Source organism: Atractosteus spatula, chromosome 11 (assembly GCF_055471065.1).
Source record: "Atractosteus spatula isolate fAtrSpa1 chromosome 11, fAtrSpa1.hap1, whole genome shotgun sequence".
In the NCBI taxonomy this organism is placed as follows: Eukaryota; Metazoa; Chordata; class Actinopteri; order Semionotiformes; family Lepisosteidae; genus Atractosteus; species Atractosteus spatula.
This window is the reverse complement of record NC_142716.1, coordinates 42,544,793-42,563,994: the sequence shown is the minus strand read 5'-3', so window position 1 is coordinate 42,563,994 and position 19,202 is coordinate 42,544,793. Positions and strand designations below refer to the sequence as shown.

Genomic DNA, 19,202 nt, shown 5'->3' with positions numbered 1-19,202 from the left:
TTACTGCCACCAGTTTACATGATTATTTAGTTCTGTAACATTAGAACTTTCTTTCCCCTTCTTAAATAAATTGCTGTTTTATTCAGCATGATTCAGGCCAAATGTACTAGCAAAATTTGCATAAAATAAAGACAGAGCAATGCATAACATTTACTGTATCTACTGGATACTGCATCTGTTATGTAAATTTCAAAACGCCCTCAAAATTCTGAATTCTGAAATAATTTTCTTCTATGCAAACTGTTGTATAACACGCTTATGTAGTCAAAATTTGCAGGCACTATAGTCAGGCTGGTCAGTCATAGCCTGTTTTAAACCCCAGTGAATACACAATTTCATGAGTGCTTTTCAGGCAGGGCACCTGTGTCCTGTTGGGTACTAACAGCAAGCGTTAACTCCAGACATAGTTTAATTTCAATGTGTCTTTAATTAATTTTAACATCTGGAATTTGTTAGGTCAGGAACAGTCTCTATTTTTAATAAAGAATAACAGGCTCTTTTTAGAGATGTGCTATAATAAAAGTAATACTTTGCACACATAAATTTGAAGAGTAAATTGGTTTACCTTTATGTTCCAACTGCACAGTATACACTACGGTTTTTGGCTGCACTTCCTTTCACGCTACATATTTACGCTACATGTACATAAAAATATGTAAATATTTTTATTTTCTGTATTCATATAAGATTTTAAATAAAATAATTCACAAACCTTCTTTTTTCTATATCTTATTTTATTCATGTATATTAAATGTTTTATTCTTTGACATAAAAAGTTATTAAAATAGCCAGCACTTGCTCCATATAAAAACAGTAATCATATTACAGTATATGCCTTTCAAATTCACTGGGTAACATTCCTTTTTTCCATCATACAATGAACTCCCTGTGCAACACTGCGCTTGCGTCTGCTGCAAGCCCCCCGAAATGACGTCAAGACGTTCAAGGTGCGTGCTCTCTACGTGTTGCCCTGTACCCCGGATGTGTTTGTGAGCGCTTGTGTTTCTGCATAGAAGGAGGAGGAGATGCCTCTACCCGTGCAGGTCTTTAACTTTCAGGTAAACTAATTATTAAAATTTTGATATCCACAAGGCGTTTATTAGTTGCAGTACCAACTAGATACGTGTTCGTAACGTTAGGCAGTACGTTGGCTTTGACTTCTCTGGTTCGGTCATCCCATTGAAATGAATTGGGCCTCCGGCTCTTGTCAATTTTGGAAGAGGTCTTGTCAACTTGTCCAAGTTCGGTTAAAGCGGGTTCAGTCACGACGGCGGCATTTCGTTTTCTTGATATGTGTTTTGTTTATCTAATTTATGTGGGAAATAAGAGGGAGTGGGTGTTTTCTGGGATTTGAGTAGATATCATTACTAGGGGTGCACAGTGTGGATAGTCTCTCCCAACTTTAGGTGCATTTGGTCACTTAGCTCCAACCGGTACTGAGAACTCGGGGAATCCTACTGCAAGAACAAGTCTGATTTGGTCGTTTTTAAAATGTAGCATATAATTTTTATAGTAAATCTTTATGATCGTTTTATTTTCGGCCTTGCTTTGGAAACGGTAAAAGAATAGGCTTAAGATGCTGATGGGCCTCTTGTTGTTATTGAAGCCCATTGCATCATATAAACCAGTGATTAGATAGCTTGATGTCGTCCTCGTCTGACTTCAGACTGTAGCATCCTTTTTATACCCTGGATTATACATTGCAGTATTTGTAAGCTATTTTTAAAATGTACAGGTCAGAACTGCTGTGAAATAAATAAGCTTGCTAAAGCAAAATCTGAATTATGTTTTCATTATTTAGGTGTTTTTAGGTTGGTGTCAATGAACTTACATCACTTTCACAATTTGTTCACCTAGGCATCCGAGTACAGTGCAGACAATTCAGAAAGGTTATGTGTACATTAGCCAAGGTAACAGCAGTTATATTGATGGGAATAGCAAAGGTGTAATTAAAAGTTTTGAGTAACAGAAGTCGTTTTATAGATGTTTAGATTGACAATTTGTATTGTACAGTTATGCAAATTGTTTAGCCTAATTAATTGAAAACCATCTTACTCTTGTATTTTACAGTGACCTTAATATTATTTCCTTCCTTGGCTTTTTTTGCATTTAATTAAGCATTACAGGTTTGCTAACTTCACAACTTTAGATTTACCTCAAGTGTTTTATGTCTAGTAATTGAAGATTTATTCCTTTCATGGTTTCTGTTTGTAAAATTGTTACATCGGTAATGTATCAAATATTATGTGACAATTCATCTGATAGATATTACACATCATCATAATTCTGATGTAATATTATTTTTTTGTATTAATGCCAAGAAATAATGTATGTATGTTTAGGAGGTCCAAATATTTAAGAACATCTCAGATGCATTGAGCTTTGCAGATGATTTTTTTCATTCACTTTTCTAAGGACTCATTTGGTACAAAACACTTTCAACATTTAAAGTGCAGCAATGTCTGAATTTGATATTTAGTCACATTTATTTTTAATATCAGCTTGTTCTAAGCCGGGACCTTTCCAGTGCCGTTTCCCGAGGGTTGGAGTGCCTATGGGTTTTCTATTTTTTTTAATAGCACCAGCACCTTAATTGAAGTTTTAACATGGTCCTGTTTTTGCAGTAACAGGCTGATTCTTAAAATATTAAGAACAATGTCCCTAGTCCTGGAAACCAGCATGTCTTCTTTCCCAGAAGCTCAGATGTATGTTATTTGTATGGTAACTGTAAATAAGGTATATTTAGAGTTGTCCATTTTACTTTTTAAATATTCTGGATTAACAGTTTTATTTTTTTTGTACCGGTGATCGCTTTATTTATAATTTGATGATACATGCCCATGTTGTTCTGTCTCTGATGTCCTTCTTGCAGGAAAGTTCTATGTCAGGGACAGGGGGTGTAGAGCAAGCTCAGGAAAGGATCAGGGATAGCTCTACTCCCAGCTCAGCCTCTTCCTCAGTGACAGACCTTTTCTGCACTCCCCACTGCAGTAGGTCTGACCTCTTCCTTTCCTATACTGCGGGGGACAGCGTCCTTAGCGCCAGCCTATCAGCCTGTACGCTGCTACCAGAGGTATAGTGTAGGATATAGTAGTGCAGAGACAAAGTGTTTGAGGATTGAATGTGGCAGAAGCTGTGACTTAAGCACAGGCTGTTCTTGAAACACTGAGAGATCAAAGTGCTTTTGTCTTCTTTTTTTGAAGGCTCAGGGTTACATTTTGAGTCTAGCATGAAAAGGCAGGATTGGTGCAGTAAATACACTAAATGCAATGTGTTAGTACTGCAAGTAGAAGCTTCTTCCAAAGAGTTAATTTTGCCAAAATTGGCACCATATGCATACCTATAAGATCTTAGTGTAAGGTTCAGAAACTGACATTCCCTTTAAAGGTAAAACTGAAAGTGAAACGGAAATCATACATAAACCATCCTAAACTGCAGTACAGAATGTCTTGGCTTGGTTTGTGTGCTCCAGGACATCTGCATTATATCACACTGCCAAAAATCGAAAATACCAAAAATCAGTCTTTTGAGTGTTGCCATCTATACCAGGAAAGATGTCTTCTGCATGGTACTACAAGGAGAGGCACTTGCACTGACATAATGTGAGTCTTGGCCAATGTAGTATCCATGGATACACTTACAAATTTCTGTGGAAACATCAAGCAGTTTCATGCAAGTCACTAGGGGGCGGCAATCTTCTGTTTACTTAAATTGAATTTTGGGCTTTAAGTTCTTGAAGGTTAAATATGGTGTTGCATTTGTACCTACTTGTACCTTTCTTGGGTTAAGTTTTAGTTTTAGGACATTTCCAGTGTGCAGTTGTTCTGAAGTATACAATTACGTACAGTAACCTAAGATGTTTGGAATGATTTGTTTTTCATTCTTGATTAATCCTTTCAAGAAATGAAGCGCACTGGTGTCGGGATGCAGTCTGAATTTGAAAGAGATATAAGGATGTCCTACAGTCATCTGTTTCCAGTTCTATTTAACCTCATGTTAATCTCACAGTTTTATATCAATGTAAAAAAGGCCAAAGGGGAGTGAAGAAGACATGTAATACAACTGAAAATAAAACAGTACTTTAAAAAGTACTGGGTCCCATTGTAATAGATGGTATTTTGCTTTCTCTAAGCAGAACTTCAAGTGTTTTTAATATTAGCCACAAGACATTTTCAAAGCATATTGATGTTTTGGGAATAAATAAGTTGGCATGGAAAAAAAAACAGTTAAAATAAATAAGACATTGTGTTAAGGCATGTTTCAAATAAGAACAGTGTCCATTGAATTTTAGTTCATAAAGATTATACCAATTTTATTAGTTTGCTCCTGTGTTCCTCCACGCACTGAGGATATTAAATTGTCTTCTTTCATTCCCACTTTTATGTAAACCTGTTATTGAACTCTGTCTGTACAGTTTCAAAGTATACTCAAACATATCATGCAGTAGTCTTAGTTTTCTTATTCTCTAGTAAGTTTTTTATGTTTTCTTTTTAAGGTTTTCATCTCCTTTCCAGTATATTTTGTGCATCATTAATCAGCATGTTCAGATTGATTGCACACTCATTTTGCCTGGTCTGAGTAGGCATGTTTGAATCTAAAATGCATACATCTGTCCCAACTATGTGCCCTCATGAAAATCACTAAACTCTAATGTTAAAGTTCAAATGAATGGTGTATTCTTTCACACTAGAGCTAACATTGCGTTTCATTATATTAGTGCTTTACAACGTTTTGCCCACCTTTGACTTTTCTATCACATTAGAGAATAGAGACAGATTCAGTGCAGAGCCTATTGTGTCTGAGTTATTTTAAACATTAGTTCCATTCTCATTAAGTACTGTACAGTATGCTGTGTATAATGTAAGGCAGTGTTTTGCACAAATTTCAATTTAATTTTTCAAGTATAAGCTAATTTTGATAAAATTAGGTTCTTTAGTTATTGCTTGCCAATAGAACAAGTGTCTTTGACCAGATTAAATTTCCAAGATGTGTATGTAGCCTGTACACTTTACAATTTAGATTATCTGTGTCTGGACTACAAATTTGTGTTAGCTCACTCAGATTAAATACTAAGTGCAGCCTTCAAAACTGGCATTAACTGAAATGGCTTCCTAATGCAAAACAAATCTTTAGCACTGATATGCGCCTTGTGTAAAATTCTGCTTTTAAGTCAGGCTTACTAAAAATACAATTTAAATTCTCAAAGCAATGATAGAAAAACTTGATTTCACCATAATCATCACAGTGTTTTTGTAGCATCATCTATGGCGCTCAAGCCTCCAACATTTGTTTAAAAGAGTTTAATTTAAACTCTTAATTATAAATTTGACAAATTTTAATTGTAACAGAATTACTGAAACATCCAAATATTAAAAACAAAACAAACAGTTATTTGCAACAGTCATATAGTTTACACACTGGTACAGTAACAGCAAAATGCTTGTCGGTATTAACCTAAATTAGCTGTATAAGTTTCTCAAGATCATCATGTTTTCTTCAGTATGCATCTGTATAGAACTGAAATAAACAACTTGCAAAATTACTTGCTCCACTTAATAAAATCAATAAAATAAAATCTCAGTGACTCGACTCGCCTAAAATGCTAACATAAGACAACTGGTATTTCAGTACACATTTATTGCTCAAAATATTATGCATCACAAAACAATCATTTTCTCAATTTTTGTAATTCATGTTTGTGGTCTCGTTATCAGTGACAAATAGCTTAGCTTTGCTTTTTGTATTGTTTCCGCTGTTCTGTACAAATACACAGAAAGAATGGCCACCCTTATTACCAGAACAGTGAACTTTCGTATGAGATCTTTCTTTCGGTAATTCTATTAATCAACTGCCAGTTGTGATTGAGGAGACTGAGAGGCAGCATGGCTTGTAAAGTAATCCAAATGCTGATCTGTTAAATGTGAGGTGGCACAGACCTACTTTTTCTGCTTGAGGAAATGGGTTGATATTATAAAATGCATATGTTATGTGTACAAGGTAATTGAATCCAAAAAAGAACATTTTTGAAAACAGTGTTGCAGTGTGTGGTCTGTGGAGAAGTCCAGACGTCAAGGTAGTCCCTACTTTGGAAAGGGCTGGGATTCAAAGTGTGAACAATTAAAAAGGTTTGGTGTTTCTCAACAAATTCTGATACAGTTTTACAGAGGCATTATCGAGAGCATTGTGACACACCTATAACTGTTTGGTTTGGCAAAATGTCTGCCCACTCCAAAAACAAAATTGCAGTGTGTTATTTGCAGAGAGGGTCACTGGCTGTCATCTGCCCTCCACTGATGTTTTGTACAATTCCAGAGTAAAGAAGCAGGAAGGAAAGATTGCTTGTAACCCTTCCTACCCAGGTTACCACCTGTTTCATAATTTCCCTCAGGAAGATGCTGCCAGCTGATTAAAATCTTAACCACCCAGTATTTGAATAGCTTCTTTCCTAGGGCTGTCTTTTTGATTAACCAGAATTCCTTTCGTTATACAGTATGTGAGCTGTTTTAATGATATACTAGAATAAATTCCTTTTACATGAATGTACTTATTGAATACATTCTGAAATAGTTTTCTAGTTTAATAATAGTAATGTGTTGTATTCAGTTGTATCTAAAAATGTTCATGCTTGGGCTTATAAAAAAGAATTTGGGTATCTTAATTGATTTCAATAAGAATTTGTGTTCAATTTGTTCTTCCATTGTTGATGATGGGAATGCTTTGTTTGAAGCACTCATTTACACAGTTCATCTGTGAGATAATGGAATTACCCGAGAGATTTGCCAAAATGGCTTATCTTCTGTTATATACATTATGTTTCATCAGCAAAATCATTTTGACTTCCGCTTTTAGGGGGCTGTGGAGCCCATGCAAATAGATGCTGACCCGCAGGAAGACCAGCAGAATGCACCTGATACGAATTATGTTGTGGAAAATCCAACACTGGTACGTGAATTACCTTTGTATAACTTAAAAGTTGATCTGAAGTATTTGGCATGAGAAGGTTCAGCAAGATATTCTCAGAAGCAAACATTTGGCACATGGACATTTTTATCCAAATTACACTGGAGTGTATGATGCACTTAGATTATAATTCAAGAAAGGCAAATTCAATTAGATCTTGTTTTCTAGTGCTTATCTAACAACAACAGTACTTATCTATCATGAAATAGTAGTATCAAATATAACTCTTGTAAGTAGTCTTCATCTCAGTTCATTTAACTGTTCCATATGATGCTATGTCGATCTTTATTGATGTAGTGATGTTTTTGGTCTGTATGAATGTGCATTAAGTAGTCATCTTGCTCTTCAAAATGTTTTTTTTTAAATGACACATCTTCAATCGTGAAATAGGATTTTCTAGCTCCCTGTGTATTTCTCACACAAGTGTATTGTGTGAGAAAAGTAGAATTTACAAATATTGATCCAATCTACTTCCCTAGAAGAAGAAAAAAACTTATACTAGGCATTGTCATTTTCTTTTTCACACATCAAATGAAACAGTAGAGGTTTATTAATCTTGTGCCTCATTTGGATGTCTGTGTCCTTAAAGGCATCTTCAAATTAGATTAAAATTTTTTTTGCTTGTGCGATGCCCTTATCCCCTGTCCATAAATATGCAGTTTAATATAGACTTGTTTTATACATTTGGTGTGTTATTAGCACTTTAATGCCTAAAGTGTCTCCCTTAGCAATAGTTAACATAGGTAATATATGATATGGTAACAATAGGTAGGTGTTTTGTTTTAGGATCTGGAGCAGTATGCTTCCAGCTACAGCGGGCTAATGAGGATTGAGAGGCTGCAGTTTATTGCTGACCACTGTCCCCAGCTGCGTGTTGAAGCTCTCAAGATGGCTCTCTCTTTCGTCCAAAGAACTTTTAATGTTGATGTCTATGAGGAAATCCACCGCAAGCTTACTGAAGCTACTAGGTATGACAGCCTTCTTGCTTTACATCTTCATGTTAATTTCTGCCAGGCCTATCTGGACAATACCTGAAACAGCTTAACTGTATGTTGAATTTATTAGTTCATATGACTGCTGTTGTATTGACAGATAAGATTACAGTTTGTGATCTATAATGCACTAGTTCCAGATTTGAAGCAGTTCCAGTGTAGCAAATTACTATGTTCTTTCTGAGGAACTTACATCTTGACTTGAAATATGCTTTTTTTGGATTCTGCACAGTGACATTCTCATTCTTCTTGTGAGTGTTTAATTAATTATAATATAGGGTCTTTAAAGGTAATCTATATACCCACTATATATCTTATCTTATATGAGGTAAATCTAATTTCTGTTTACCCGTAACTGTTTTTGCCTGACCACAGGGATGTTCAGGGAGTTCCGGATGCAGTTCCAGAGGGTGGGGTAGAGCCCCCTCCTCTTGATACAGCCTGGGCCGAGTCCACAAGGAAAAAAGCTCTACTCAAACTGGAGAAACTTGACACAGACCTGAAAAACTACAAGGGAAACTCCATCAAAGAGAGCATCAGGTAAATCTGAGCAGTGAGGCTCTAGCTGAAGCCTTGTTTTAGCGCCATAGAATAAAAGACAGGTGCTTAAGGCTAGGAATGCACGCATTATTGGAAGTGAAGACTGAGGAGCGTCTCCAGTACACTTAAGAAGAACTCAAATGCTTTTCTCTTTGAGCTTTAACTTCCTTAAATTAAAAAAAAAAGTTACTCTAAGAACACTTAACTGCTGTGAATTGCATCTCAAATACATGAGGGAGTCTCAGACTAGCCTTTAGGGCACATGTAGCCAGTTCACTAACTCAAAGCAGTTTGTCTCATATTCTTAAACTAACTTAGCAGAAGCTCAGCAGCAATAGACTGGGTTTGTTCAGAACACAAGCAAGCTACTTCCTCAGAATAATTAAAAGAATACCTTTGCTGACAGTTTGCACCTTCCCTCACAATAGGTACAGTAACTGACCTTTGCCTTTTTCTTGGATTTTAAATGCGAGTGCTATTTAATTGTTTCAGTTTTTACTAACTCCTTGCTGGAAAAACTTCTTTTTAGGAGGGGTCATGATGACCTGGGAGATCATTATTTAGACTGTGGTGACCTCAGCAATGCCTTGAAATGTTATTCCCGAGCCCGAGACTACTGCACTAGCGCCAAACACGTCATCAACATGTGTCTTAATGTAATCAAGGTATGTAGCCTGCATGTGGTACAAGCCTGCGATATTAAAATTGTTAAGGAGATCATATTAACATTAGATATCGATGTTGGTTCAAATCACCTGATGGTTAACTTTTTGTTAGACAAATCTAAAAAAACATAAATTTAAGGTTCAATTACTTAATCATTTGTGAAATACTTGTAAAGGAAAATGATGTTGCATTTCTGAATCTTGAGTTGCATAAGGTATATAGGCTCTGAAGATCTCTAGGCTATAGTTAAACTGCAAATACCCTAGCAGAAATAAATTACCTTGAGAATGTGAGCATCACCTAGCTTTATGAAATGAAGGAAATCCAAAGCTTCAAGCCTGTTATAAATATTTTAGATGTTTTGACAGCAGTAATTCTGTTTTCACTGATATACAGATTTTAATTTTTTCACAGCAGTGGTTTGTTACTCTTGACTAGTTTAATAGATCTTATGTAAACAAAAGTGATAGATCAGGATGGATCATCTTTGATCAATAGCTTTTTTCTCCCATATTTGATGGAGTAAGATTAAAAAATATGCTGAATGGAAGGAGGGCAATTACAGCAGTGACAGAATGAGAAATGACTAAATTGTTTATGAATTTTCTAATTTGTTTCTACATCACTATTTAGATGGGATTCTAAAATAAGTACTTTTGCATTCTAGTGCTATTTAAAATGTGGGATGTATATGGAAGCATTGTAAAAATAAGTTATTGTTTTGGTTTAATCGAATAGATAACACAATATTTAATGTGTATGGATTAGTAGGATTGAGAACACTAGGGGGCAGGCTTTAACATTTTTTTCCTTTTCTTTTTGTAGGTTAGTGTTTACCTCCAGAACTGGTCCCATGTACTTAGCTATGTCAGCAAGGCTGAATCCACTCCAGAAATAGCAGAGGTATGATCATTACTTTTTCAGTTTTAATTAGTTTTTTAACTTTCCTAAAAGCTGTACTGTATATTTGTTTTCTTGTAATTAATTCATTTTCTTGTCCAACAGCAAAGAGGAGAAAGAGACAGTCAAAACCAGGCAGTCCTCACCAAACTAAAATGTGCTGCAGGTATTGTAATATTTATTTCTTCTTTATACGTTTAAGGATTTTTTATTTAAGTGAATCTCTTGTCTATATGGACTGTTTCTGTACATACTTCGAGGTTAACACAGGTAATTTAGATCAAAGATCATTAAAAGTTTTTACTGAGAAATATCAATTTCAATTAATTATTGGCAAGTTAAAAATTTTACTTTATTACTCCCTGGAAAAGTGCTACTGTATTTCATCTTGTCATCATGATCAATCTATATCAATTGCCCCTTTACTGTGATTTATTAATTATGATATCTTTGAACTGTTTGGATAGATTAATTTAGCATTTCATTTGTGGTTTTCTCCTTTTTGAGTTTGAATAGCTGTAAGATAATTTTATATACATTATACTTTAAAAAGTAATCTCTCAAAATTCTAAGTTTTGTATGAGGATATAAAATTTAAGTTTCATTCTGTCTCATTTACATTAGAAGGGAGGCCATTGTTAAACCAAAATAGAAAATGGTGCAAGCAGTGTGACTTTTAACACACAGGATGTCATTTGCTTGTTGTTTGATGTTGGAGTTACGTTTTTAGTAAACATTGTTAATCTCCTGAGCTATAGGCTTCTAAATTTGAACAGTTTTAACAAAATTTTCTTTAGGGCCTAATATATAGACATATGTACTCAAAGTACATGGCTGTGTACTTGAAAAAAAACGACTCTAAACTGATTCAAAATGTGTTCCCAGTGCAAGAATCGTTACATGTATGTTTTTAAGATGGAGAGGTCCATGTATGTTCAGTGAGTGGAGTGTATATTACATGGTTAGTGACTAAGGTGTGCAGTTTGCCTACAGGGAAGATTAAGCTGAATATTGCTCATGAGCACTTAAAGTTGGGTATCAGATTTTTACAATCTGTTTCACTTTTAAAGATTCAGCCGTTGTGGTGCTCATCAACTAAAAATACATATTATATGTTGTTTTGTTGAATATCCATCATACTGTATGTGCCGTGACCTGAAAGTAACACTAAAAAATAGAATTGTAACTAGGCAAAACCCATCATACATCAACACGAGTTTCATGGTCACAGAGTCAAATAGTAGTAAAACCCTGCATAAATGTATCCGTTTTATTTACTTTCGCTGTAAAGAACAGCATTTCATAAGGCATTTACCCTAGCAGACAGCCCTGCTGCTGTTCTGACAGATTTTACTTTCCATCACTCCAGGCCTGGCAGAGCTAGCCTCTCGAAAATACAAACAGGCCGCCAAGTGCTTCCTGCTGGCCTCATTCGACCACTGCGACTTCCCCGAGGTGAGCACAGCTGCAGAGAGCTTTTCACTTAGAGGCTGTGTCCCAGCTGCTGTCTTGATGCACCATTATGGCACACCCCCAAACACAAAGAACACATAGTACAGCAGGGGGTTGTTTCAGCATTATCCAACATTATTAAAGCAGACAGATTTTGATTCCATTAATATTATCTAGTGTTATTTATTGGGATGTAATAACTGAAATTAGGCATTCCTGTGTTGAGAATTTATCAAAAACCCAAGATATTCCTTTTTTTGTATTTTTCTCTTAATAGCTGATGATGTTTGGAAACAGAAAAATAAAACGTTTTTCTGAAGTGAGAATGGAACGTACTTTTTATTTGCATGCTTTGGACAGACAGATGGCACATGTGATAAATATGGTTGTAGAACCTGAAGCCAATTTCAGAACAGTAAAATGTTTTCCATCTGTTTGCTTCTCTATATTTCCAAGACGAATTATATTTTCATTACATATATGTTCCTGATAGTGTTCTAGTGATCAGTGGGTTAAGTAAAAAAGTTTTGAAAATGTGAACCTAAAAAATATCCCTTTGTGACCCCCTCCCAGCTTCTATCCCCTAGTAACGTAGCAGTTTATGGCGGTCTATGTGCACTGGCTACTTTTGACAGACAGGAACTGCAACGGAATGTCATTTCTAGCAGGTAGGTCTCTCTTCATTAAGAGGCATTGTCATTAGCATGTGTCTTTATTTTTTTTTTACTAGATTTAGAAACATATCTATGATATTTCCTTTTATTTTTTTCAAGATTCACTGTAAAGATAATTGATGAAATAGTTCAATGGATTACCAAAATGCGAACCTTTTTATTTTAATATGTATTTGCCTGTGGAATTACCTGGGACCCCTCATATAACATTTGTAGAATGTGTAATATGATTTTTGTTTACTCAGCTAAAAAATAAACCTTGCCTAAAAATAGCTGTCAGTTTCTAGATCTTAATAAATTTATAAATTCTGCAATATCTTAAATGTAAAGAGGGGGATTGGACATATGTCGTTTATCTGGTAATAACATCTATTTTCTTTTGCATCAGCTCCTTTAAATTATTTTTAGAACTGGAGCCTCAAGTTCGTGACATTATCTTTAAATTTTACGAGTCAAAGTATGCATCTTGCCTGAAAATGCTGGATGAAATGAAGGTGAGTCATTTGATCTTACCAATAGTTTAATATTGCCTGCAAGGATATCTTTTTGTCAACAATTAAATATATAAAGCTTACGTTTATTTTTTGCTTGAAGCAGTATCATTATTGATGTAAGTGGAAGATATTTGACGCAATAAGGGATGTTTTTATTTGTGGTACACAGAGAGAGAATTTGCAGTACAGTCAGTGCTCTGAATGCAAATTGTTTTTTCTATTGCTGTTTTATATATGAGCATCTCAAAATTGAAATACTTCAGTTAAAAATATTTACATATTATTTAATATTTACAATATTTACTTTACATTTCAACACCTAAACGTCCAGTACATTCATGTTTTTTTTAAATATTTTTGAGTCTTGAGCATATGCACCATTTTGATTATATGACGATTTGAGTTGTAGTCACTGACTACTGAACCAGTCACTGGTTCTGGGTTCTATGCAGAGGTTGTGAATTTTTCCTGTGGGTTTTCCCTAGGAGCTCTGGTTTCCTACCATCTTATTAACCCAATCCATTAAGCTTATTTGCTTCACGTAATTGCTTATTAAACAAGGAAAGAAAGTTGGGCACCACTGTCCCATCAAGTGACTTTGCTGCAGTGCTTACCCAAAAGGCATGAAGTGCAGCAAAGTAGAATTCATGTACCATCAAGGAAAATCTGTGCTGATATAATGTTGGATTTCTTTGCAGATATTCTTTGCAAGGCTATTTTGAATCTGCTTTATTGTCGATGGCTCATATACCATCAGAGATATCAACTTTTTTATCTCAGAATCCTGGTAGATATTTTTATGTGCAGAATTTGGAACTAATTGAATAATGTAAAGTTTGAGATTTCTATTACATTATCTTTGGGGAAAAAATCTTGATTTTTGCTTGTTGGTAGTTTGAAGAAGAATTTAGTTGTGCATTTTTAATTAATTTTTAAGGACTTTGTGATAACTTCATGTGGATTGATCAAGGTCTTAGTGATTTGCATATTTTATTTTGCCTTAATCAGTGGACTACCGCTTATCACTTGAGGTATTACTTGAAACTGATTTATTTTAATTGCTTTTTTTCTGTGCCTCCCAGGCACTGTGGGTTCTGTCTGGTATAATACTCATTAAGATAATGCATTATGAAACGCTCTTTAATAGCTGAAGTCACCCGTACTGAAATGATGATTGTGGTGGGTCATAGCACAAAATAGTTTGCAAATGTGCTTTTATGAATGTTTTTTTTTTGGTGGTGTTGTGCCGAAATATCTTAATTTCTGCAGTCAGCATCCATGTTTCAGAAATTGCACACCCTCAACCTCACCTTCAAGTCCATAAGGACTGAAGGGCATTCAGGTTGTTGTTCTAAATAATCCCTTAATTACTCAGTGTAACAAACCACATGCTTAATTGATCACAAATAATTTGTTCCTACTTTTTTGTAAATTGATCAATTGTTCCTTTAAAAAAACCTGTTGTGCTGGGGCTTTCCTTGACTAGTATACCTTCATGTACTGTATTCTTTCTTTTGTTTTTTATAGTATTATTTGTATTTTACTGGTAGTGATGACACTGGTTGTACTTGCCTAACAGGTAGAACAGAATGCCAATGAAGTGAGTGAACCTGCGTATTTTAAAGCTGAACCTTGTGGATTGTTTGAGCTAGTCTTTGTTCTCCATATATTTCAGGTTTTTAAATAAAATGTATAAAAAATTAAAAATATCACCGAATAGCAGGGTGAACTTGAGCTGTGAAATGAACTTTTTAAAATTAAATAAGCATATGTTTGAGTATTAAGTATGGTGTTGGGTTATATTTTACCATCCCTTACATAGACTTTACTGGCTCAGTCTGCAGGATCACTCTTTTTTTTGCTCTTAACTCTCACTCTAAGATTCCTTTAAACATGTTTAGGAGATGAGAAGGCTTTGTCTTCTAACTTGAATATCAGTAGAAACTTGTTGAGCATCACATCACAATACTAACGGAGATCTGTGCAATAACCTTCCTTTCCTCGGTGCCCCATTAAGACACCCATAACTTAAAAATACTCAATAACTCACTCCACCCTCTCATTTGGTTCAGAGCTAAACCTCTGCAGAATTTGGTTTGCTGAATTGATAGAATATAGTAGAATTAGAAAAAAAGCACTTAAATGTCTTTATTCTGCTTTATAGTGTTTGCCTGTGTACAGCAATTGTTTGATTTTAATTTTAATTTTTTTATTTTTACTTTGAGCTAACTTTGAAATAATGGCACTTGTACATTACTGCAAAACACTTGATAATTCTTTTCCTTTTATTTTCTGTCAGGATAACCTTCTGCTAGACATGTATCTGGCACCACATGTAAGGACACTGTACACGCAAATCAGAAACAGGGCTCTTATACAGGTGAGAGGGGTTGTTCAGGACACTTTTATAGTATGACCTCAAAAATAGGATTTCCTGATTTTGTTTTGTTTTAGTAGTGGTATTCACCTGTCTTTTTGGAGCTGGAACTTGTTTGATTTTAAGTTTTAGGTTTAGTGGGAAAGTAATCTGTAGTTCCATGTTTGAATTTGGAAGAAAAAACTTTCTGTAATGCTTGTTTGTGACCAGTTTAATCCTTATCAGATTACACAACATATTGGAAACAAAGTCCATGTGGAAGAAATACATAAGTTAATTACCTTGGGTCTTCAGTGACATTTTAATCATTTTATTATATTTTTATATATCAATTTTAACCAAGTTTCTAATGGTACCAGGTTATGTAAATTTTATAGTTAATATTTGATAGCAGTGATATAAACATACCACTGAGTTTCAAGGTATTTTAGATGGTTTTATAACTTTGGGAGATGAAAAGGGTACACATGGAATATTTCTATTGATTTATAATATTTAATATAAATAGCAGTATATGTAATTTGAAATGTTATGCCAATTCTTTGTTGTATTACTGTAGTTAAAATCTGATGTGCCATTATCTAGATGAAAATATTTTTGGTGTTTCAGTTTCACATTATGTGATATTAGTTTCCTCACTAGCATTAATCAGAAGCATTAGATATATGGACTTTAGGTCAAGGAACGTAGCATTAAGACTATTTTTCTTCTCCGAAACATTTGTTCCTGGGTGACATATTACCATAATACAACCATCTTATATTTGCTGTCCCCTCTGTCTTTAGTAAATGTACAGGAAATGTTACCAAGATTTACAATTTTGCAGTTCTCTGTTTGGATCAATGAAGGTACTACTGGGAACCTGATTATGTCATTGACATCTTTCCCATTACCTTTAGCTTTCTTATTGTTGTCCCAATAAGAGAACTTGTGGTGTGGTGAAGTGAAGGGTAATCATTGTACTTTCAATTGATTTAATGAGATGTGTGTTTTTTCTCTTCTTACAGTACTTCAGTCCCTATGTGTCAGCAGATATGAACAAGATGGCGATCGCCTTCAACACCACAGTGGCGGCTCTGGAGGATGAACTGACACAACTGATTCTGGAGGGCTTAATCAATGCAAGGATCGACTCTCATAGCAAGGCAGGGGGCTCGCTCTGTATCACACACTCTCATATCTTCTGTCCTGAGGAGTTCTAAGTGCAGATCAGTAGAGACAGGGCTAAAGGGAGCAGTTATTTTTAATCCAAACCTACATGGTTTGCATTTCAATGGGGAAGGCCAATTTCATATTTCCTAGTTCAGATTAATTGCTCCTAACAGCTTGCTTAAAAATAAATAGTCCCTATGGAGATGTAAATCCAGAATGTCAGTTATTGAAAATACAAACATTCAGAACTGTATGTAAAACAGATTCAGATTATTATATATAGCAGGAGCTATGACTGTGACATTTAACTGGTATATGCTTGGCTGTTAGAGATACAAAGTTTCAATGAGGTCTGAAGTTTGTGGGTCCTTTTTCCTTATAGGTTGTGTCTAAAGTCACAGCTGATGTATAATACCACAGTGGGGATCACTGCTCTTTCTCATTTATATCAATCATATAGATTCTATATTCTGTTTGCTTGTAGGAATCTTATATTATTGTGGCTTTACAAGCTAATCGTCTGTTTTTAGTCTTAAGGTATGGGATTAATTTCTGATTGAGCGATGTTGTTAAATGTTGTTTTGTAACATGGTATTATAGTGTTGTTGTGTTTAGTAGTATTTAGTAGTATAGTGTTTTTTAAAGTGTCATATGTTTATGAGCTCTTGATGTGCAAGACAAAATTTGTAAACTAATGATGTTTGCAGAAAATGCAAAAATAGAAAGATTAGCATACATTGTAGAAGCTGCAAAGGAAATTCAGAAGGTTTTAGATAAGATTCAAAACCAGGCCAATGCCTGTTCGGTTTTAGAAGTGCAGAGTATTTCACACAGGTAGCAAAAACAAACTATAGGTTTAAAATGGGAAACACTGATATTGAAGAAGCCATCTTTGAAAAAGACACAGGATTTATTTTGCTGTGTCATTTTAATCTTTTAGCAGTATGGGAAAGCAGTAAAAAGGCAAATAGAGGATGAGGGTTTATAGTTAGATATATTGATTTTAGGTAAAGGGACGTTAAGATTGAGCAGTTGGATTTTAGGAGCATTCTGAAGATAAACCTGTGCAGGGACCTCTTGAATAGAATTACAGAGAAGAAAATTACTTTTTATTTTTTACAGATTCTGTATGCAAGGGATGTGGACCAGAGAAGCACAACTTTTGAAAAGTCTCTACAGATGGGAAAAGAATTCCAGAGACGAGCAAAAGCCATGATCCTGCGGGCTGCTGTGCTGCGTAATCAGATTCACGTCAAGGTAACAGGGTCCCCAGGGTAAAGTTTACTTGCTTCCAATCTGCTTGCATTTTGTACAATTTTCTCATGGGCCATCGGGGCTACTATCAATGTAAAAGTTTTGTTTCCATATGCCAGTTTTAATAAATGCATTGCATGATATTTAAGGTAATTTAGCGGTCTCATTTATCAAGAACTTAACTTAAGCTTGCTTCAGTCATTGAAAGAGATTCTTTTTGAAACAAATGAACACTAAATTCAGTACCTTAAAAGGCTCCATGTAAAGGCTTCATGTAAAAGCCTTAGCAACAGATCATTTATTTAGTTTTGGAAAGGAAATGAGAATGTGTTAAAACTGTTGTGAAACTTATTTTGCCTTTTAAGATTTTAGATATATTAATTCACTACCATAATCTGTATTGCAATCATTCAGATTTTTAGTTCTTTTCTTTCGCTTTCACAATTTTTGGTGGAATTGATTTTTCTTTTGCAGTCCCCTCCAAGAGAAGGTAGCCAAGGCGAACTCACACCTGCCAACAGCCAAACACGAATGAGCACCAACATGTGAAGATTTTAAACCGGATGCCTCTCTAAGGAAAAGTAAATGGGGTCTTCAAGGTATCCCCACCACTGACCCCATTAGAAATCATTTTCCCTGTTGGAGTAACAAAAATACAAAAAGACTTAAAGTGGGAAGACGAAGTGTGTTATATAGATTGAGGACAAAAAACAGAGCCTGTTGCTCAAATAAAAATGTGTTAGAAAAGAAAAAGGTTACAGCTCTCAAGCTGTATTGTCCCATTGTTCTTTGTAAGATGCACTTTCCTTTGTATCTTGTGACAAACACATTGAAAAACCTCATTTACTGAAGTGCACAGAACAAGATAATTGATTTTAAATTCCGTGTAAGTATACATGAACATTGGGGATCTTTGGCAGGATTTTCTTTTCCTTTTTCATTCATCTTAAGGGTATGCTACGGATGGTATAGTAAGTCGCCAGTACTAGCCATCCCCATATTCAAGCTGTTTGTATAAGGAAATATTTAAGAAGCCTTCCAAATAAAGCGTCTCTGTTCCTTAGGCTAATATTTTTGTGTGTTTTATCTTCTATTAAGCACATGAAAAGCTGGTTTTACTGCATTGTCAATTCAGGGGAGTTTTTTATGATGGGTTTCTTCATGAGTGTCTTTGTTTTGGTATTCATTTAGTTACATCATCAAGCATGTTGAAAAATCAATTACAAGGTCTTGTAGGTCACAGCAAATGGTATCAATATCTGTGGTGCTGAACAAGTAATAACTAAAAAAGGCTGTAAAAATAGATTAGAAAAGTATTCAGGATGTAGTGTGACATAGTGATGGAGGACTCTGGAGAGGTACCATATTATTTTAGTTTGATCTTTACACTTAAAATGGAATGCTATGCACTTTGCATTTAATTATTTTCAGAGTGCTAAAGGTATTATTTTTTAAGAAGGACTTGAGAAAATTGAAACCCTTAGATTTTATTTTTGTTCATTACTATTTTTTTTACTTTTTTTCCTGAATGGTTTCTTTAATTTTTAATTTTGCTTTGACATTGTAACCCAAAATGTCTCAGACACACGCTTTAAAACTCGTAACAGTTTTTCTCCTTTTCCGAAGCGAGCAAGGTTATTGTGCTGATTACACCTTCCAGTGTAATCAAATCTCATGTTCATGTCAAGCTTTACTGAAATCTGCCTGATCTTGAAAAAAGGTTCTTTATAATGGGTAAAAG

General features: G+C 34.9%; 1 protein-coding gene across 2 annotated transcripts; it reads left to right on the top strand.

Annotated features, from left to right (window-relative positions):
- Positions 1-967: 967 nt before the first annotated feature.
- On the top strand, positions 968-18,532 carry gps1 (G protein pathway suppressor 1). 2 transcript variants are annotated; one of them, XM_088927200.1, is made up of 14 exons: positions 968-1,058; positions 6,850-6,942; positions 7,747-7,928; positions 8,328-8,492; positions 9,022-9,157; positions 9,984-10,061; positions 10,164-10,224; positions 11,428-11,513; positions 12,084-12,178; positions 12,573-12,678; positions 14,978-15,058; positions 16,063-16,200; positions 17,330-17,464; positions 17,936-18,532. In XM_088927200.1, exons 1-14 carry the CDS (start codon positions 1,026-1,028, stop codon positions 18,008-18,010), a joined length of 1,464 nt encoding a protein of 487 aa, XP_088783326.1. In that variant the 5' UTR covers positions 968-1,025; the 3' UTR covers positions 18,011-18,532. The 2 variants fall into 2 exon arrangements, with proteins under 2 accessions (XP_088783326.1, XP_088783325.1); XM_088927199.1 differs by having other exon boundaries at positions 17,330-17,481.
- Positions 18,533-19,202: the final 670 nt, after the last annotated feature.

Excerpts from the sequence above, each read along its gene's own strand:
- gps1 (XM_088927199.1), top strand. The coding sequence starts at position 1,026 with ATGCCTCTACCCGTGCAGGTCTTTAACTTTCAG. Across the intron at positions 8,493-9,021 it reads TCCATCAAAGAGAGCATCAG|GAGGGGTCATGATGACCTGG; the intron begins GTAAATCTGAGC and ends ACTTCTTTTTAG. Across the intron at positions 11,514-12,083 it reads ACCACTGCGACTTCCCCGAG|CTTCTATCCCCTAGTAACGT; the intron begins GTGAGCACAGCT and ends ACCCCCTCCCAG.